A 21835-nucleotide genomic window follows, 5' to 3' on the forward strand; every position below is an offset into this window, starting at 1 on the left:
TACTAACACTTGTTCCACATCCAGCTTTTTGGTGGTTAATTTGAGATAAGAGTCTCACACAATTTCCTACCCAGGTTAGCTTCAAACCTTGGTCCTCAGATCTCAGCCTCCAGAGTAGATAGAATTCTAGGTGTAAGCCATCAGTGCCTGGCGCATTTCCAAAGTTTTGTTTTTGCTGGTCCTGGGGCTTGAACTTAGGGCTGGGGCTCTGTCCCTTAGCCTTTCTGTGCTCAAGGCTAGCACTCTACCATTTGAGCCACAGCCTTTTCTGTTTATGTGGTACTGAGGAATCAAACCCAGGGGCTTCATACATGCTAGGCAAGCACTCTACCAATAAGCCACATTCCCAGCTCCCAGTTTTAAGTAGTAGTCAAAAGGATGTTAAGTCAGATACTGAGAGAGATTGGTGATAAATGTTTAATATTTTGTGCTGGTAATAAACCATGAACTTCAGGCTTCTGCTCTCCTTAGCTTTTGTACAGGATAAACAGCTTTTGTAAGGATAAACTTTAGGGATATATGTTGATGGTTGTAGTTTCACTTCTGTCATTTTTCTGGTTAAGTGTGTTGTGCCAAGTCGCGAAACCACCACCAAGAAGACCACCGAGACTCAGACATTTCGAAATGCAAAAGCAAGGCAAGGCTTTATTTAAGCGAGCTGCAACTCGGGCCTCGTCCTACCCACCGACACAGCGGAGGTTAGGAGGGAGCCTCCAGCTGCGATTACACAGGGCTTATAAAGGCAAAGAACAAGGTTACAACAATCAGGTGTTCAAGCAAGATTAGGACACAGGTACAAATCTGATTGGCTCAGGGTTCGATTCTAAAATGGGGTTCATGTGGTAAAATGAGGCCTGACTTCAAAGTCTGGTACTTCATTTCCCCCTTTTTCTTTTTGTACCTTGGGAGCCAATCATGGCTCCATTCTGTCCATTTCAATGGCTTGCATGTCTAGGGGATGATATAGAGGTAAGGCATGGGCCAGTAGGGCCCAATGTAGTAACCAAAGGGCCTGTCACCATTTCTTACAAGTATAGTCTCTATACCTCTGTTTTGCATGCCTCTAGTTTATCCTGCCTCATCTTCCCAAAAACAACTCTGGTCCCTCGGTTTTAAAGGGGGGCTGATGGGTGAAGATAATCTTCTCTAACTTCTTCAGGCTGACTCAGGGGCGTTGACCTTACCTAGCCAGGAACCTATAACCTTAGTCTACTTTACCAAGGGACTGCAGGATTACTGCAAACTGAAAATTAACTTTCAGCTATACAGACTTACTATTAGCTGTATAGGGTTTAGTATCCAAATGTAAGCAACAAAATAATACATAAACTTCTCAGCTCTGCTCTAAGGGTCGGGTGGCTATACCCGTATTCCTGAGCAAGCCCAAAACTCCATAAAATAAGGGGGTCACCTCACTTTGGAGTGAGCTGCCAAAATAACATCAATACTAGCCAGGGTAGTAAGGAAAGAAGGCAAAAAGAAAATTATAACAGTATTCAGTCTAACTTTCTTTTCTTGAGGCGAAGGCGAAGTAGCTGAGTTGGGTGCTTGGAGACATCCCATGTTCCACCACGGTAGTCGTTGTCCAGGGCAAAGGGGTCAGCTGGCCTGGCGTGGAAGCAATGAACCCAAGTGGCGATGCTGTCTAGGGTTCCTTCTACCGTGGTTCTAAGGATTTCAGTCCCCTGGTCTGAATAAATGGGGGGTAGGGACAGAAGCAGAATCATATAATGCCTTAAGTTGGGGTCACATTCTTGTGCATGAGCTGCAAATAATCGAGTTTACACAAAAATTCAGCATCATCCAAATCAGCAAGCAATTCAGTCTGAAGGCTAGGGATAATGGGCGGGGTGTACCCGTACATTATTTCAAGAGGAGTAAAGCCAAGTTGATAGGGAGAATTTCTTACTCTAAGCAGAGCAAAAGGAGTGACACCCAGTCTGTGCCAGTCTCTAAGGCCAGTTTAGTTAAGGTTTCTTTTAGAGTCTGATTCATTTTCTCTATCTGTCCTGAACTCTGGGGTCTATAAGCACAATGCAATTTCCAATCCGTCCCCAGTGCTGCCCTTGTGGCAGGATAAGTTTCCCTTCACAAGTTTTCCACCAGTCATTGTTTCCTTCTCTCCGGGGTTTTGTGGGCCATGGGAATTTTCTTTATCCACTTCAAGTCTTCTTGGGAATACTGGGGCACAGGAGGCAAAGCTCATGGCCCTGGGTCTACTAGAGTCAATACCTCTGTTCATATAGAAGCTTGACCATCTCAGCAAACCCAGGTATCCACAGCCGGCAAAAGCCTGCTGTTGATGTTCCCAGGAACTCTGACTTGTCTGGCTGGTTTAGGCACAGGGATTTTTCAGGACAGTCTCTTTATGTGCATCTGACAGCCAACGCTTGCCCTCTCTTAATATGAAGCCCAGATAGGTGACTTCAGGTTTACAAATTTGTGCCTTTTAACATTCTAGTTTGTAAAAGCTTTTTCTTGACTGGCTGGGGAACTGATCTCTGATGACCTAAAAAAAATTACCTTTGCAGGCCTTTAACAGGTCTCAATAAGGACACAATCTCAGGTCTACAAGCTTTCTTTCCTAAACAGATGTATCAGCTTAAAATTCTCACTGCCAGTCAGAGCTTTGAGTAAATGCAGGGGGGGGGGGTGAGATTTTAATCTATCCTCTCATTTGACAAACTTACCCTTACTAACCACTATCACAGATGACTGGCAAGTTCCTGCCCAGTAGACAGACATGGGCATTGGAAAGGCATGCTTACGAACTATTCTTCTAGGACTTCTCGGCTTTGATTAACTTTTGAAAGGCCAAACAGGAGTGACTCTAGGATCTGAAACCATCTCTGCCATCCAAGCAGTGGCTTACTGCCTCTGGATGCTCCATCACTTTTGTCCCAGGAGGAGTGACTTTCCACTGGACTTGGACTCAGGGCCTGAGCGCTGTCCCCCAGCTCTCCAGCTCAAGACTAGCACCCTACCACTTTGAGCTCCACACAACTCCATTCCCAGCACTCTGCTGGCTGATTAGAGACAAGTCTCTCACAGGGACCTTTCTCTGCCCGGGCTGGCTTCGAACCGCAGATTTCAGATCAGTGAGTCTTACAAGAGGCCACTTTACTCCAATTAGAAGCAACAAGGTGGTCCGCACAGAAGTAGTTTTTAAGCATGCTCTCTTACCTGGAACTTATTAAGGGTCAGTATTAGATCTCGACAAAATTGTAGGAATCACCTGTGTTTCTCTGTGGGCCTGCTGGAAACTGTTACAAAAAACCTACAAAGAAGCTGGAATGGCAATTAAACATTTTGGTAGCCATAATTCTCCTTTTCTCACTTTGCAATAATTATTTAGGACAATTTTACTTCCAAATTTCTTATCTAGAAATGTATTCTTGATTTCCAAAGCCTTTTTAACACTAACATTAACACTTAACACTAACAACATTTTAGCTTTTATCTGCATCGGAAAAACTGAAGCTCACAGGCATTCTGAAACCAGGTGCCGCCCTTTGCCTACGGGCTGCTTGTTTCAAAAGAGCATCTTTTTTTTTTTTTTTTTCTTCAGTCCCAGTTACTGCATGGCATGAAGACCTTTGAATTTTTCCTTAATGCAAGAATTACAATTAGAAATACTTATTCATTCAGCTTTCCAATATATTAGTGAGAAACATTGGCCCATTTTGCCATTTCTTCCTACATACATAGAGTTAATGAGAGTTTACGTCTATCCCCATTAGTTTAGTATATATATATATATATCCTTTTAAATCCAAATTTCAGACACTTAGCTCTGATTTTTTTTAACTTTAATTAAAGGACCCTGAGAAATCATTTAAAGCATTTGGTAATGCCCAAACTTGATGACCCTTTGACTTTAAACTTAAACTTAGTTTTGCATCATACTGCAGTCTTGAACATGTTCACACTCACACCTGCACACACACATACATTTTCAAAAGATCTTAAAGCGCACAGAATAAGCATCGGCCGTACATTTTAAGACAAAAACCTTTGACAAATGATTTTAGCATTCTCCAGCCTCATTTTCCAGGGCTTGATAGTTTTTTTTGTTTGTTTAGTTGTTTGTTTGTTTTTTTTTTGGCCAGTCCTGGGCCTTGGACTCAGGGCCTGAGCACTGTCCCTGGCTTCTTCCCGCTCAAGGCTAGCACTCTGCCACTTGAGCCACAGCGCCGCTTCTGGCCGTTTTCTGTATATGTGGTGCTGGGGAATCAAACCTAGGGCCTCGTGTATCCAAGGCAGGCACTCTTGCCACTAGGCTATATCCCCAGCCCTAGGGCTTGATAGTTTTAGTAAAACATTTTTAGTCTTAGTAAAACATTTTAGCGCACCAAACAATTTTCTGCTTAAGAAGGCTGGGTGGGGGTCCCCCTAGAGTTCTTTTTTGCGGACACTCTCACTGATTGACTGATTGTGGGCTGTCACCTGTACATCTTTCCAGTGAGCTAAAGTCAAGTCCAGGGGAGTGGAAGGAACGTTCCCCATCATCCGTTTGTCAGTCAGGCACAGCGCAAGAAAGAAACACACAAAAATAATCACAGGCACAAAGACCAGACAACACTTACAGACAGACTTAGGGAGCCGCGGCTTATAGGTTCGACTGTGTCTCTCCTGCCCCTGTGATGGGACAGACCACACAGTCTCACTGTCTCTCTCCTGCCCCTGTGAGGGGACAGACCACAAAATCTTAAGGCTCTCTCGCTCCGGTTCCTGTGTAGGAGCGGACCAGACAACCCTGAATATAGAGTGGACCAGTCGGGCGCCCGTTAGAAGGGCCTCCCAGTCCAGTCCTTCAGGTTCAGGGTAGTAGTGGGAAGCCTGAGCCCCCTGTGGAGGGCTTGAGGTGTTCCCCAAGTCCTCCAGGACTGCTCATACGAGCGTGTCCACTCCGGCTGGTCCTTCACTACCTACAGGTTCAGATTCAGGCGGCTGATCAAAACAGAAAACAAAACTACAAATCACACAGACACAGACACACAGAATGAACAGCGCTATTTTCTTACCTTCGGAGTCTGGGGTCTCGGGGGTCTCTGGGGCCATCCCGGACGAAACCCCAAATGTTGTGCCAAGTTGCGAAACCACCACCAAGAAGACCACCGAGACTCAGACATTCCGAAATGCAAAAGCAAGGCAAGGCTTTATTTAAGCGAGCTGCAACTCGGGCCTCGTCCTACCCACCAACACAGCGAAGGTTAGGAGGGAGCCTCCAGCTGCGATTACACAGGGCTTATAAAGGCAAAAACAAAGTTACAACAATCAGGTGTTCAAGCAAGATTAGGACACAGGTACAAATCTGATTGGCTCAGGGTTCGATTCTAAAATGGGGTTCACGTGGTAAAATGAGGCCTGACTTCAAAGTCTGGTACTTCAAGTGGAGGTAAGAGTCTTAGATTTGTTTTAGATTTAAAGCCTGGGCTGGCTTTAAACCTTGATGCTCAGGTCTCGGCCTCCAGCTTAGCTAGGATGTCAGGGTGAGGCCATCAATGCCTATCAGTAAATTGCTAAAGATAAGTCCTAAAGCTAGCCTAAGCTAATTTTGGCTCTTCATCTCTTCACAATCACATTCTAGTCTTCCGATCAGTCCGCTGGATCTTCAACATAGGTGTAGTTTCCTCAGAGAACCTCATTTCACAAGAACAGAAAGTTAAATCAGCTTAGGAAAAAAAGAGAGAGGGCTGGGGATATGGCCTAGTGGCAAGAGAGCTTGCCTCATATACATGAGGCCCTGGGTTCGATTTCCCAGCACCACATATACAGAAAACAGCCAGAAGTGGCGCTGTGGCTCAAGTGGCAGAGTGCTAGCCTTGAGCAAAAAGAAGCCAGGGACAGTGCTCAGGCCCTGAGTTCATGGCCTAGGACTAGCCAAAAAAAAGAGAGAGAGAAGATGATATAAGTTCAAAGAGTAAGCATATGCTTCCTAGAGTCCTGTCTCTGAAAGTCATGTGGGATGCATTTCATTCCTTCCTAGCATTAAACTGTGACAAGTCTCCAAGTAGGCATCTTTTGCCTACAAGTTTCTCAAACTTTGAGAAACTACAAGTTTCTCAAAAGAGTTTATTCATCAAGTAGCCAAATAAAGCAACTGGAGAACAGGTCTCAAATCCACTTTCCTAAGGATAAAATTTAGGGATATATGTTGCTGGTGGTGGTTCTTCTCTAATTTGGGAAGAAGGCCAAAGAAAGATGCCACACATGAGACTGTTGTCATGTTTATAAGCTCTCAGTCTCAGCAACAGCAGTAGCAGTAGCACAGGCTGTGAAATAGCAGCAGACTTACTCTGTTCACATGCTCACATTCTGTTCACCAGCAACACCACCCACTGTCCAACAATGGTGCCTCTTTATATCCCCTTTAGACAAAAGTGACATCTGGCCAACCATGATCATAGAAGGCAGCATACGCACACCTAGTCTCAACATTACATGCAGGGTTACCTTGGTTAGTGCATGTATACATGATTTATTACATGAACTGCTAAATTGGCTAAATCACAGTTCTTGGGAGGGCCTAAGCCCTCGGGATGTTGATGGGATGAAGGCAGTGTGAGCTAAGGCGAAGGGAAATATGATTAGAGAAAAGGAAGATGTGTGTGGTGGTCAGCACATGTGTAATCAATCAATCCTAGCTCATGTTAAGGAAATAATGGGACTAGTATAATCTAGAAGTGTTTGGCTCTTTGAAGTCAAAGACATCACCATTAACTTTTAACATTTGCACAGGCCCAAGTGATAAGTTGGGAGTTTTAACCAGTATGAAGGCAGACAAAAGTGGCCTCCAAATTTCTGACAAATAAGGCAGGTATCTTCATCAGGGCCCAAATGTATGAGGTGTTACTTGCAGCAAACCTAGTGGTAAACATACATGATTACTTGGAAGACCTCTAAAATTGGTGATTGTTTCTTAGGCCCACAGAAAGCAAATGCAAGCTGAGCTCCAGTGGCTCACACCTGTAATTCTAGCTCCTCAGGAGGCTGAGATTGGAGGATCAAGGTTCAAAGGGAGCTCTGGCAAACAAATCCAAAAGATTCATCTCCAATTAACCAGCAAAATACCAGAAGTGGAGCTTTGACTAAAGTCCTAAAATGCCAGCCTTAAGTGAGATAAAGCTAGGGATAGTGCCCAGGCTATGAGTTCAATCCCCACTATTTGCAGGGGAAAAAAAGTCATCAGCACCCAGTCATTAATTAAAGTCAAATCAGTGAAGGTTCTCCCTAAGAGAGCCTTTGTCATGGCTGGGTGACAGTGGCCCACACTTGTAATCCTAGCTACTCAGGAGGCTGAGATCTGCAGATCATGGTTCAATGCCAGTCCGGGCAGAAAAGTCCTTAAGACTATTGACTCCAATTAACAACGAAAAAAGTCAGAAGTGGTGTTGTGGCTCAAGTGATAGGATGCCAACCTTGAGCAAAATAGCTCAGGTGGGGATGTGGGAAAATCAAAATCCTTATGTGGGCTGGAAATATGGCTCAGTGGTAGAGTGCTTGCCTAACATGCATGAAGCCCTGGTTTCGATTCCTCAGCACCACATAAACAGAAAAGGCCGGAAATGGTGCTGTGGCTCAAGTGTTAGAGTGCTAGTCTAGAGCAAAAGGAAGCCAAGGACAGTGCTCAGGCCCTGAGTTCAAGCCCCAAGACTGGCAAAACAAAACAAAACCCTATTGCACTGTTGGTAGGAATTGTAAACTAGTACAACCACTTTGGATAGCAGTTTGGAGGTTCCTCAAAAAATTAAACATAGATCTTTCCTACAAGCCAGCCCTACCATTCCTGGGCATCTATACAGAACATCACAATCCAGGTTGCACATCTATGTTTATGGCTATAACTATTCACAATAGCCAAGTTATGGGAACAGCCCAGATGCCCCACAATAGATGACTAGACCCCCCCAAAAATGTAGCATCTATACATAACGGAATTTTACACAGCCATCAGAAAAATATGTCATTGGCAGGAAAATGGATGGACCTAGAACAAATCATGTTAAGCTAAGCTCAGAGAGACACATGGCGTGTTTTCTCTCATATGCAGGACTTAGCTCTAATATACACTGGAACATAATACAGGGCTCTATACATTCACACACAATGAGACCAAAGGAGGATATTCTTAAGCAAGACAGAGGGGCACTGCCTAGGTGCATCTGATCATATACAATAGTATTTATTTAAATGAACTCCAGGAAATGAGGTTTTTTTCTTCATTTCTGTTTTGTTTTCTTTTTGTCATGTTGTTTATCTGTCTTTAAGAGGGTAAGAGGGGCAGAAATGGTGAACAAATAAATGCAGCAGTGGTACTCAGGAGACCCCCTGTACATCTCCTCTATAATAACAATAAAAAATAAAATTGGCAATAACTCTGTAGGTCTAAAAAAAGTGTTCCAAGAAACAATGGAAACAATACAGAAAAAAGGAGCAAAGAGCCAATATAGAACTGATGTTAAATTCCAGTGAAGAAAGTCCATTCTGACAGCTTGCAATATTAGATTGGAACTTTACCAAGGTTAATAAAAGGCATGGGAAATAATTTCAAAGGGAAGGGGAAATTTTAAATAATTTTCTCTGTTTTTAAGAATAATACAGAGTTCCGGCCAAGAGCGCGGAAAGGGACGAGGGACCGAGCTCGGCATGCTTCGGAGGGCCCTGGGGACCGGCCTAGACGCAGCCTTTGCCCCGCAGACACTGGGGCACTGGGCGGCAGCGAGCTGCCCGCATCCCTGCGCCCCACCTCGATGACTTGATGGCGGCGGTGGCCTCTGGGAGCCCGGGCTCCACCTTGCCGGGCCCAGACGAAGGCCTCGCCCGGCTGCTGAGGGCGTGGCGCCCTTAGGGGGCGGCGGCGGCGGACAAGGCGCAACAAGGCGAGGAGAATGGCGGAGGCTTTCGCGGGCTGGAGGACGGAGACCGCAGGCGGCCTTGGAAGCTTGCCGGTATTCTGGGCCGCGGAGCCCGCCGATTCGGGGTCTGGGGTGACCTCCCTGCCCCGTAGGGGGGGCGGAGAGACCTCACCTCGCGACCGGGACAGACGAAGGCCCAAACGGTCCTGGAAGATGAGCGGAGCCCCGGATGAAGGCAGGTGTAACGGTTGGCGGCCCGGGCGGTTGGGCTGTTGCCTGCGGAGAAACGGTAGAGTGACGACCACAGGTGCGCGCCGGAAGCCCCCGAAGATTTACTGGCCGCTCGCAGGCCTGTGTATATAATGTGAAAAAGCTGCTCTCAACTTCCCCCAACCTTGTAAAAGACGACTTTTAATCCATCTGGACATCCCAGATGTGAAGAGGTGGCCGACGTATGATAAAGTAGAGGTAGAAAGTCACACTTGTCAGTGCCCATTTGTTTGTAAATGCCCATAGAAATGTCTTCTGGAAGTGACTTGCCACGGCGATGTTAGACCACCGGCAGGCCAGACAGCCGGAGCGACACGTCCGCGTTTGTTCCGTGGATGGAGGGACGAGGAACCGAAGACCGGTCAGAAGGAAGAAGAGGCTATCGGCGAAGACGTTTTCCAGTGACAGCCATTTATCTGCATTCATCGGCATTCCCCTTGCTATATATAGCGTTGATTGTGCTTAAGTACCTTTGATGTTGAAGTGCCTGATGTGTTTTTAAAGTAGGAGTAGGAAAATAACACGTTTTTAAAATGTCTTTTTGTTAAAATTCTTTTTTTTTTTTTTCCCCCATACAGCAAAAGAAGTTTCTTGTTAGCAGGGGCTGACAAGGCCAATTCTCTCATGGGAGAGGGAGAAATGGCCTTTTCGTTAAACTTCTTGCATTTGGGGGAGAGGGGGAACGGTCCACCACTTGAGTTGTAGGCATGGTACTTGTGCCCTGGTTCCCAGGAGAGAGAAATGTAGAGGGCCACACCAGTGCTTACAGTGAAGAGAAACACTGTCTCATTTTGTTCTACTTTCTTGTGTACATAGTGTATATAAAGGACAAGGGAGTCCTAACTTACATCTAGTCTTTCTAGGTGTTAAGAGAGGTTGCCAGTGTATGACAAAAAGAGAATTAGGGGGGCTGGGGATATAGCCTAGTGGCAAGAGTGCCTGCCTCGGATACACGAGGCCCTAGGTTCGATTCCCCAGCACCACATATACAGAAATGGGCCAGAAGCGGCGCTGTGGCTCAAGTGGCAGAGTGCTAGCCTTGAGCAGGAAGAAGCCAGGGACAGTGCTCAGGCCCTGAGTCCAAGGCCCAGGACTGGCCAAAAAAAAAAAAAGAGAATTAGGAGACTTTGTATGTTTTGTGTTAAAATCCCTGGGAAAAGTCTTCTGAAAATCTGAGCATTCTAGCCCACTGGGTAGGTAGACAAAGGTTCTAGAATGCTCATATTTTGAAGACACTTTTCAGATTATAATTAGTTACATATGTGCAGCCAGTGAAGACTGCTCTGTATATAGTGGACAAACTGAGTCCTTACTTGAAAACATCTAGTCTATCTAGATGTTTAGAAGTGCCCAACGTATGTTAAATGTAGAGATAGTAAAAATGTCACTTTTTAGATATCTTTTTGCTAACATTCACATGAAATACTGTCTTCAGGAAATAGAATGGGGAAACTACCTCTGTAAGCAGAATGGCAGGTACTACCTGTACTCATTCATTGCTTTGGAGGAGGTGAAGGGAGCAATTGCAAGAAGTAATATGCTAGTGTGCTCATACCTGGACATCCGCAGATGCCATTTTTCTATATTGTGCATTTTGTTTTGCTGTGTATATAGTGTATATATAATGGACAAATAAAGTCCAAATTTTGTGACATCTAGTCTCTAGATGTTAAAGAGGTTGTCAGTCTATGACAGAGTAGTAAAATTAGCACATTTTGTGTACTTTGTGTTGAAATGTCATAAGAGGTTGTCAGTCTATGACAGAGTAGTAAAATTAGCACATTTTGTGTACTTTGTGTTGAAATGTCATAGGAAGCTTTTTCTCTATATATTTATTTATTTGGCCAGTCCTGGGGCTTGGACTCAGGGCCTGAGCACTGTCCCTGGCTTCCTTTTGCTCAAGGCTAGCACTCTGCCTCTTGAGCCACAGCGCCACTTCTGGTCACTTTTTATATATGTGGTGCTGGGGAATTGAACCCAGGGCTTCATGTACATGAGGCAAGCACTCTTGCCACTAGGCCATATCCCCAGCCCAGGAAGCTTTTTCTCTAAATGGCATTTGGATATGAATTTGTTTAACTATCTCTAAGCATTACATATGCCTGTACTTGTCCACTGGCTTGAAGGCAGAAAGAAGGAATTGAGGAGAGGATGGCCTAGGGCCAAAATGGCTACATTTAGAAGATACCTCGGTTCATAACCACTGCTGCGTGTGCAATTGTTTTTACCAGTGCTGTGAGCATAGCAGGCAAGTTCATATATGAAATAGCCAGTCCTACATACTTAGAAGTGCTTGCTGTACTTAAAAGTAGAAGTAGAATAACTCTGTAAATAGCTTTGCAAAATAGTGTGTTCAGAAATGTCGCATGTTAGGCCACCTCTATGAGCCGTGTACTGTCTGTACTTGTTCACTGCGTTGAGGAAAGTGGCGGAAAAGAAACTGCTGCGAAAGTTATTTTGTTAGTGTGTGTGAGAAACTTCCAGCTAATCCCTTACCCTGTATGTTATGTACATTTCGTGTAACTTTATTGTATACATTGTATATAGATGGGACAAATGAGTGCTACTTTTATAATATCTAGTCTCTAGATATTAAAGAGATTGCCAGTGTATGTCAAAAGTAGAGTTAGTAAACTAACACATGTTGTATGCATTGTGTTAAAATTCATTGAAAGGCTGTCTTCTGAAAAATACTTTAGAAGCAAATAACATCTGTACATATACTTGTGTCAGCTGTGATACTGGAGAAGAATTGGAAGAAATGAAAGGTTCTAGGCTAGAACGCTCCCACTTAGAAGACACTTTCAGATAGAACCATTGTTACGTGTGTGGTTTATTCAACACTACTGTGTATATACTGTGTATATAGTGGACAATTAAGTCCTTATTTGAAACATCTGGTCTCTCTAGATGTTTAGAAGTGCACAAAGTATGTTAAAAGTAGAGGTAGTAAATAATTCATTTTGTAGATACTGTTCTGCTAAAATTCATAATGAAATTTTGTCTTTTGGAAACTGAATGATGAATCACTTCTTTTTTTTTTTTTTTTTTTTGTCAGTCCTGGGGCTTGGACTCAGGGCCTGAGCACTGTCCCTAGCTTCATTTTTGCTCGAGGTTAGCACTCTGCCACTTGAGCCACAGCACCGCTTCTGGCCGTTTTCTGTATACGTGGTGCTTGGGAATTGAACCCAGGGCTTCATGTATAAAGGCAAGCACTCTTGCCACTAGGCCATATCCCCAGCTCCATGAATAACTTCTGAGCAGTACACGAGGTGTTTGTACTGACTCAGGAAGGGAGGAGAAGTGCTGAGGGCTTTCTACCAGTGGGTTTATGGTGAAGCAAGATTGACCCTTGTCTCTTGCATCTATTCATTTTGTTTTGTATATAGTGTATATAAAGGACAGATGTGTCCTAATTTACAATGTCTAGTCTTGCTAGATGTTAAAGAGGTTGCCAGTGACAAAAGTAGAGTTAGTAAACTAACACATTGAGTACATTAAATTTTAATGAAGTTATTAAAAATCTTCGTGAAATATTACAGATGCATAAATAACCCTGACATTGGATTGATGGAGACAGAAGGGTTCTAGGCCAGAATCTTCCTTTAAATTAGCTTTTGTTAAGTGTGTGTGCTTTATCTGGAGATACTTGTATGTTTGGTGGGAAACTTAAGACCTTACGAGAAACATCTAGTCTTTCTAGATATCTAAATGTGCATAACCTTGTAAAAGTAGAGGGCTAACACATGCTCTTGAAGTATTTTTTTGTGGTTGAATTTGGGAATGAATTGTAATGTTTTAGACTATGCTGTTCACTGGGTGGCAGCAGGGGTGGGGTTAAGGGAAGAAGTGTGCAAAGAGCGGGCTATCTTGTGCCTATTCTGTTAGTTCAGGTTGTCTAGACTTTGTTCTATATGTGTATTTTAGTTAATATTGCTAAGTATTAAGGGTTAAGTCTTAATGCCAAAAGTAAGAAGTAGAAAATAATCCCTATATAAATGTCCTTTTGTTAGTTTGTAGGAAAAACTGTCTTCTGGGAGTGAAGTTAATATTAAGTCTTTATCTCAGAGTTAATATCTAGAGTGACAGAGAAGAGGAAGATAAGAGAAGGGCTCTGCTAGTATCACCACATCTCGAAGATATGCATTTTTAGTAAAATACTTATATTCATACACAAAGTTCATTATTTCAGACCATCTAATCTTTATGTGTCCTGAGGTGAGCAGTATATGGTAAAAAGTAGAACTAGTGAGCTAGCTGATTTGTACATAATCGGTTACATTCAGCAGATCCATCCTGGATGCATTGTGCCATCTCTGGGCAATGGCGGCAGGACTTATTTAGAAGCTGGCAACAGGGGAGGAAGAGGAACCTGCAGAGAGGCTATGCATGTGTGCTTAGTTTTACACTTTGACTAGAGCCATTGATGTATATGGTTCTGGTTGTACCATAAGGATACATACACATTAGCAAGAAACATTCTTGCTAATATTTTGATAGTATACTATAAACCTACTAATGAGCTTAAAAATTGCTTAGTATATCTTGTTTTATATCTCATTTTAAATTGAAGGAAATGCAGCATTTTAATTGTAACTCTGCCAATACTTCTGTCTTAGAAGCCTGTTGCTGTTTATGTCTTCAGTGAAATTTTTATCCCTAAGAAAAGCAGGATTGCAATTTTTTTTTTTACTAAACAGATTGAGTTTGTGTAGTTTATTCTTGGTTATCAAAATATTCATGTAGCTTTGGGATTTTGAACTGTTGAATGCATAACATTTGGAAAAGCATGAGACATACCATGCGATCTCAGTTACCTAAAAGGGATTGGTGTGTGTACATGGAGGATCTAGACAGTCATGTCCAACTGAACTGCTATGGCAGTAATGCTTTGCACTTTGCTTATATGTTTTCTGTAATGCACGTTAAATAAAGGTTATTAAAAAAAAAGAATACAATCAAAGACCAAGGGGTTCTTGAGCATTGCCATGGAAGAAAAATAACACAAAATATGTTATTCACACAGATACCAGGGGCTGGGAATATGGTCTAGTAGCAAGAGTGCTTGCCTCCTATACATGAAGCCCTGGGTTCGATTCCTCAGCACCACATATATAGAAAACGACCAGAAGTGGTGCTGTGGCTCAAGTGGCAGAGTGCTAGCCTTGAGCAAAAAAAAAAAAAAAAAAAAAGCCAGGGACAGTGCTCAGGCTGAGTTCAAGTCCCAGGACTGGCCAAAAAAAAAAAAGAAGAAATCACAGATACCAGTTCAGCTAATGTTGTATTGTCAAGTTCAAGTGATTTGAAGTACTCAAGAAATACCTACACAAGGGGCTGGGGTATGGCCTAGTGGCAAGAGTGCTTGCCTTGTATACATGAGGCCCTGGGTTCAATTCCCCAGCACCACATATACAGAAAATGGCCAGAAGTGGCGCTGTGGCTCAAGTGGCAGAGTGCTAGCCTTGAGCAAAAAGAAGCCAGGGACAGTGCTCAGGCCCTGAGTCCAAGGCCCAGGACTGGCCAAAAAAAAAAAAAAGTTCTTCAGTAATTTCACCGATACTGAGCTGTAGGAGTAAGGCTCTATGGAAATGAAAAATGAATTTTAAAAACTCCTCCCAAACTGGTTGGAGGGAGTAAACTGTAGAACCACAGGATGTAGTCTTATAAGAGTGCAAGAGATGTACCACCTTGCTGGTGGGGGGGGGGTGGTTGGAGTTTCCAGGTGCTGTTGACTGAGCAGTCATGTTTGTTTTTTAATGAGGAAAGATCAGGTTTGTTAATCAGATATTACAAAACAATTTACACGCAAAAGTAAGAAGTATATTAAAGTACAGTTTGTGTAGGTATTTCTTTTCTTTTTTTTTTGGCCAGTCTTGGGGCTTGGACTCTGGGCCTGAGCACTGTCCCTGGCTTCTTTTTGCTCAAGGCTAGCACTCTGCCACTTGAGCCACAGCGCCACTTCTGGCCGTTTTCTGTATATGTGGTGCTGGGGAATCGAACCCAGGACCTCATGTATATGAGGCAGGCACTCTTGCCACTAGGCCATATCCTCAGCCCTTACTGAAGAACTTCTGACGAAAAAAAAATCACTTAAGACTAAGAACCAATCTTCATAACCTTGCCGAAAGCCCAGAGAACACTTAGGACGCGACCCGCGGCGCAAGCGCACAGGCAGAAGCCTGGCTTTCTTTTGGTCTTCGCATTTGGCGCGAAATCCACGCTCAGTCGGGCAGAGCTCTGAGTGAAGCCGTCATTTATTGGTCAGGTTTGGCGCGAAATCCCTCAACTCCTGCGCTACGATTGGCTCCAGCTGTCCCGTTCTGCGAGGGGGGCGGGACCGGAGCGGCGGCGGCGCGCGCAAAGCTGCGGCGTCCTAGAAGAAGCGACTCGTGGCGGTGGAATTTGGCGGCGCTGGTTCTGTAGGAGAAAGCAGCCATGGACCTCGCGGCGGCCGCGGAACCGGGGGCCGGCAGCCAGCACCAGGAAGTGCGCGACGAGGTGGCCGAGAAGTGCCAGAAACTGTTCCTGGACTTCTTGGAAGAGTAAGTCTGTGGCGCCCGGGGCCTCCCTGGTCGCCCGCCCGCCCGCGGTCTCGGGGCCGGGCGGGGCCGGCAAGCAGCCGCGCGTTCCGGAACCGAGGGGTCGCGCGCCGGGGAAGAGCGGCCCGGGCCCATTTTAGAACGCAGTCTAGGCCGCTGCGGGTAACCTGAAACTGGTGGGCTCGCTTCGGGGGCAGAAGCCATTTGGAGCCTTGTGGTTCCGTGTTTCATGCTCGCACCGCTGCCTTTTAGCTTTTCGCTCGCAGCCCTGCGAGACTGGTGTTACCGTGGTCCTGGTGAGGCGTGGGGGAAACGGAGGCTCGACAAGGCTAAGCAACCTGTTCGTCGGGCCTCTTGAGCTCCGCGTGGTCAACGGAGGCGGAACTGGCACGGATTCGTGGTGGAGCCGCTGTGCACCGCACGGTCTCTAGACTGGGGCTGGATTTTGAGGGTGCCGCAGCCCTTGGTGCCTGTCCGTTGATGATACTTACAGCCGGCACGTTTTGCTGTTCCGAAGGCCGACCTCTGCACTGCTTTTAAAGAAAAGTAACTGAAAAACCACTAGCTGCTTTCGCCACCTCGTTGTCACCTTTTTTTCCCCCCAGTTAAATGGTTAGGTTCCCGGGCCACTTACAGCTCCTCTTCACCTACACCACTTCCCAGTTCTCCCGATGCAGATAAGCTAGTGCTGCCCTTCGGTGTGGGACTCTCCTGACGCCGAGAAGAAATGTCAACAGTTAAGAGATGCCTTAGAAATTCTATTCTTTTTAATTATGGCAGTTACATAACGTGTGTGTGTGTGCCACGTGCACATATTTGAAGCACAAAACTTTGCTATTTAACCATTTTTAGTGCGTATTAAAAAGCCTTAAGTGCGTTCACCAGGAACAACCACTCATGCCCAAAACTTAGCTCGGAACTCATTAGCCCTGTTACTCCCTTCTAGCTATCACCACTTTACCCTGCTACTATAAATATTTCTTTTTTGTGTTGGCTTATTTTGCTAAGCATGAAGTGTGTTGTAGCTTTTTGTCACCGATTTCTTTTTAAGAGTCAATATAGTTGATTATATAGCACCTTTTGCACATTCATCAGTCACTGGATACTTGAATTGCTACTACTCCTGAGCTATATTCAGCTCAAAGCTAGCACTCTAACACTAGAGACACAGCGCCACTTCCGGTTTCTGGTGGTTAGTTGGAGATAAGAATCCCAAGGACTTTCCTGCCCAGGCTGGCTTTGAACCTCGATCCTCAGATCTTAGCCTCCTGAGTAGCTGGGATTACAGGCATGAGCCATGGTCACCAGGCTCCTGTTTCATTTTTGAAAAGCAGCTTCAGTCTGTGCACACACCTCTCATTCTTTCCCTGAGTTTGCCACATACTTGCTATCATCTGTAGCCACTTTTAACCACCTGTTTTTCTTTTTTTTTTTGCCAGTCCTGGGGCTTGGACTCAGGGCCTGAGCACTGTCCCTGGCTTCTTTTTGCTCAAGGCTAGCACTCTGCCACTTGAGCCACAGCGCCCCTTCTGGCCATTTTCTGTATATGTGGTGCTGGGGATTTGAACCAAGGGTCTCATGTATATGAGGCAAGCACTCTTGCCACTAGGCCATATCCCCAGCCCTCACCACCTGTTTTTCTTTAAATTTTATTTTTAATGACTTCTAGACAGAATTGTAGTGCATCTTTTTTTTTTCTTTTTTTTTTGCCAGTCCTGGGCCTTGGACTCAGGGCCTGAGCACTGTCCCTGGCTTCTTTTTGCTCAAAGCTAGCACTCTGCCACTTGAGTACAGCGCCACTTCTGGCCATTTTCTGTATACGTGGTGCTGGGGAATCAAACCCAGGGCTTCAAGTATATGAGGCAAGCGCTCTTGCCACTAGGCCATATCCCCAGCTTCATGTAGTGCATCTTGTATATTGTATATATGTGAATCTTTTCCAGATATTCCTATCCACAGAATTGATTTATATTATATGAACACCTTTATTACAGTTCTCATTAGTGGGAACCTTTTTCTTCTTGGTAACATGACTACCACCTGTGTTATAGCAGTTTATATCTAGAAGAGTCAGAACATAGTATTGGAGAAGTTGGTTTTTGCCTCAGAACTAATCTGCATATTATGATAAAATGACAGTAAATTTGTGATGCTCTGCTGACCTTTTTGGAGGAAAAATCACAATTTTATTTTCCTGAGGTCTTGCAAGGTGACAACCCTTTTTTGTGTATTATTATTCTGCTTTTAAGATTTATTTACTTTTTTTGTGGTATTGGGGACTCTAAACCCAAGAGTCTTGATGTACATGGTATCCAGTCATTGGACTGTACCACTGAAGTGCATTTTTAAGCCCCCTTTCCACTGCTATATCAAGGATTAATGGAGACAGAATCTTTGTTTTGAGACTAGTAAGCTCAAAGACTCAACATTTTCTGATCTTATACAGATGATTTTATTTTTTTGTTTTATGTGCTACCAGGAAATTGAATCCACGACCTCATGCATGCTACGCAAGCACTGTGCCACTGTGCCACATTCCCAGCCTTGGAAAAAATGTTTTGATTGAAGGGCTTGAATCCAGGGCCTGGGCACTGTCCCTGAGCTTTTTCACTCAAGGCTAGTGCTCTACCACTTTGAGCCACAGCGCCACTTCCAATAATTTTGTTTTAAAAGACAGTATATTGATCAGAAAATGTTATAAAAAGTGAGGTTAAATCTGAAGCCTCAATTTTTCCAGTATCCCAAATATTTAATCTCCACAACAGTTTTATGACATATAGTGATGTCTTAATTTGTTTATTAAAAAGTGACAAAAACAAAGATTAGAAGGGTAACTTGCCCTAAGCTACAGAAGTACTAAATATGGGCTTCTCTAACCCTAAAGCTTACTGTCTTTAATGATGTACTGAATTTTCAAGTATTTGTATTCTTATTTTCACTGCCTAATTTCTCATTTTAATCTTATTTGCATATGTCTGTAGGTTCCAGGGCAGTGATGGAGAAATTAAGTACCTGCAGTTAGCAGAGGAACTAATTCGTCCTGAGAGAAATACACTGGTTGTAAGTTTTGCAGACCTGGAGCAATTTAACCAACAACTGTCCACCACAATTCAAGAAGAGTTCTATAGGTATGGGTGAATTAATCTCCTTTACTATGGATAGAGGTAGAGCCTGGGAAGCCAGCTGTACTTGAACTGGACTTGTACTTCAAGGGAAAAGGACAGATGGCTAACACAATTACTATTTCCTTCCAGAGAGAGACCTTTTGATAGTCAGTGGTCCTTTTAGTGCTTCTCTGAACTCCATCTAGGCTGAAAACTTTTGCTTTCTACACTCAGTTTGTGACAGGCATTTGGTGCTATTGCTTTGTCATTTGGTCCTTTTCTGTAATGGGGTCCGAGGGAGGGGATTCCCCGTCCCTCCAGGAGTCCACCACTCACTCAGAGACAGTCTCAAGTAAAAAGATGGATTTATTGGGGAAGTAGAAATCAAACTGACTGGCCAGAGCCACAGCCCAGACCTGGCGGCGTGCTCACGGCTGGGCTATGAAGACCAAGGCTGCATGGTCAAGCTCGCCACACACAGGTGGCCAGTAAGGTCACAACACCTACGGAGCATGCCAGGTCACACGCAGGTGGCCAGTGGAGTTAAAACCTGTTACAAAGTATCTCCTTGAACCAACTTATCACTCTAGTTAGAATTGGCACCGGATTTGGGGGGAGGATGGTACTATTGTTTACAGCGAGGGAGAATCTTCCCAGCATTCCTAGCAGACAGGAGCAGTCCAGATAGGAGCAGTCTGGTTGGGGGCCCTGCTCTGAGGCAGGGGAGATAGTGGAGATAGAATCAGCTTCTGCCCTCTTTAACTAATCTGAGATGGAGTCAATCTGACACCCCTCAACAGCCAATGATGGCCCTGGCCAGATCTGACCTCCATATTACATTTTCCACTAAGAATAAATGTTTTTTCAAAGTATTTAGTAGGTGTAGACATAGTTAAATATGAAAGTTACATATCTGTGTGAATATATATATATATATACATATATATATATATATATATATATATATATATTGCCAGTCCTGGGGCTTGGACTCAGGGCCTGAGCACTGTCCCTGGCTTCTTTTTGCTCAAGGCTAGCACTCTACCACGTGAGCCACAGCGCCTCTTCTGGCCTCTTCTGGCCATTGTCTATATATGTGGTGCTGGGGAATTGAACCCAGGGCCTCATGTATACGAGACAAGCACTCTTGCCACTAGGCCATATCCCCAGCCCTGTGTGAATATATTTTAAAATCAAATCTTATATATGCTTTCAATCCCACCACTTATGGAAAACCACCAGTGTTAGTTTGTTTTAACCTTCCAGGAGCCTTCCAAATTTGCAAGTGCAGTGTTGTGTAAAGACCTCATTCAATTTGCTTTATTATATGTATTTCCAGGATCATAATATAATTAGGAAAATACTCCCTTTTTCCCTTAACAGAATAACATACTTTCCCATGTTATAAAAATTATTTTAAAAATTGTAATTGGGGCTGGGCAATGGTGGCTCAACCTAGCTACTCAGGAGGCCGAGATCTGAGGATTGCGGTTCAAAGCCAGCATGGGCAGAAAAGTCCCTATGAGACTTAGTCCCTCCAATTAACCACTCAAAAACCAAAAGTGGTGCTGTGGCTAAAGTGGTAGAGCTCTAGCCTTGAGCACAAAGAAGCTCAGAGGCAGTGCCCAGGCCCTGAGGTCAAGCCCTACAACTGACAAAAACAACAAAGAAACTGTAACTGGGGGAATAGAAATGAGGTGATTAGACGTTAATATCAGACCCTCATTTTGTTTTTAATTATGTCAGGAAAATTTTCTTCATCTATAGGTATTTGTCTACATTGAATAAATGATAATCTAAGTACAAACAGATTAAATGAATATTGTACATAGTTGTGAGTAGAAATGAAACCTAGGATAAAGAGCACAGTCTTGTTTTCCTGTTAGATTAGAGATGAGAGGCTTTATATCTTTTCAGTGTTTCTAATCATAGTAACCATCGATAATGGTTATAGAGTAATGATGGTTTATTGTGAAAGCATACAGAGGAAAACTGTAGTACTGATAGATGAGGTACAAAATGAGGCCTGAAGTAGAAGCAGCTGAGCTGTAGCTGGTATACAAGACAAGTAGCTGTTCTCACCTGAAAGTAGCTGTTCTGTCAGAAGGTGGTTTTAATCAGGCTGCAGCACACACCTGTCTAACCAAGTAGAGTAGCATTTATGTCAGTTTGTTCTTAGATTTGTGCTACTTAGTTACATCACCTGGCCTCATCCATTTTTCCTCAGTTAAAAAAGTATATGGGCCACAGTAATGTAGTTCATGCTGCTGAAGAGTTGGAACTTAAGATGATCATGTTTTGATGCTCACCTGGGAAAAAATTTAGAATGATACTGTCGGGCTGGGGATATGGCCTAGTGGCAAGAGTGCTTGTCTCGTATACATGAGGCCCTGGGTTCAATTCCCCAGCACCACATATATAGAAAACGGCCAGAAGCGGCGCTGTGGCTCAAGTGGCAGAGTGCTAGCCTTGAGCAAAAAGAAGCCAGGGACATTGCTCAGGCCCTGAGTCCAAGCCCTAGGACTGGCAAAAAAAAAAAAAAAAAAAAGAATGATACTGTCTCAGCAAATAAACTGGACACGATGGTACATGTGTTTAGACACAACTGCATGGGAGGTATATCAAGTATGAGATCATGAGTTCACATACCAATGACCCCACCTACCAAAAAAATTAAACCAAGAAAGTGTACATTAGGACTTAACACCCTAAACCAGTAGTCTGCTTTACTAGATTGTAAGCAGCCCAGAGAAAACTCAGTACCAGGCAACTTGGTATTAGAAGTGCCTTGTGAAGTTAAGACTGTTAAGCTTGATTTTGACCAGAAGAAATTCTTTAGTCTCAGCTATTGGCAAGCATAAAAAAGGAAGGAGGCATTGATAGGATTTCCAGATATCGGTTGACTGTTTTTGTTTTTCAGAGTCTACCCATACCTGTGTCGGGCATTGAAAACCTTCGTCAAAGACCGGAAAGAAATTCCTTTTGCCAAGGATTTTTATGTAGCATTCCAAGACCTACCTAGCAGACACAAGTAAGAACCCTTTTAGAAGAAAAATAGCTCACC

At 43.9% G+C, this 21835-nt stretch overlaps 1 protein-coding gene and 1 long non-coding RNA gene across 2 annotated transcripts in view; one reads left to right on the forward strand and one right to left on the reverse strand.

Annotated features, from left to right (window-relative positions):
* Nucleotides 1–9672: 9672 nt before the first annotated feature.
* Nucleotides 9673–18013, reverse strand: LOC125350735. The gene is made up of 3 exons (XR_007210805.1): nt 18001–18013; nt 13607–13613; nt 9673–9784 (listed from the first exon to the last, which is right to left on the reverse strand). It is a non-coding gene; the product is annotated as an uncharacterized LOC125350735 (long non-coding RNA).
* The window catches only part of Mcm6 (minichromosome maintenance complex component 6), a 40885-nt gene continuing 34536 nt past the window's right edge, over nt 15487–21835 (forward strand). Inside the window, exons 1-3 of the mRNA XM_048345554.1 lie at nt 15487–15670; nt 18649–18795; nt 21692–21802. Of these exons, the coding sequence (XP_048201511.1) occupies nt 15564–15670; nt 18649–18795; nt 21692–21802 (365 nt within the window). The 5' untranslated portion in view covers nt 15487–15563. The remainder of the gene's footprint in view (nt 15671–18648; nt 18796–21691; nt 21803–21835) is intronic.

Source organism: Perognathus longimembris, chromosome 4 (assembly GCF_023159225.1).
Source record: "Perognathus longimembris pacificus isolate PPM17 chromosome 4, ASM2315922v1, whole genome shotgun sequence".
NCBI lineage: Eukaryota > Metazoa > Chordata > Mammalia > Rodentia > Heteromyidae > Perognathus > Perognathus longimembris.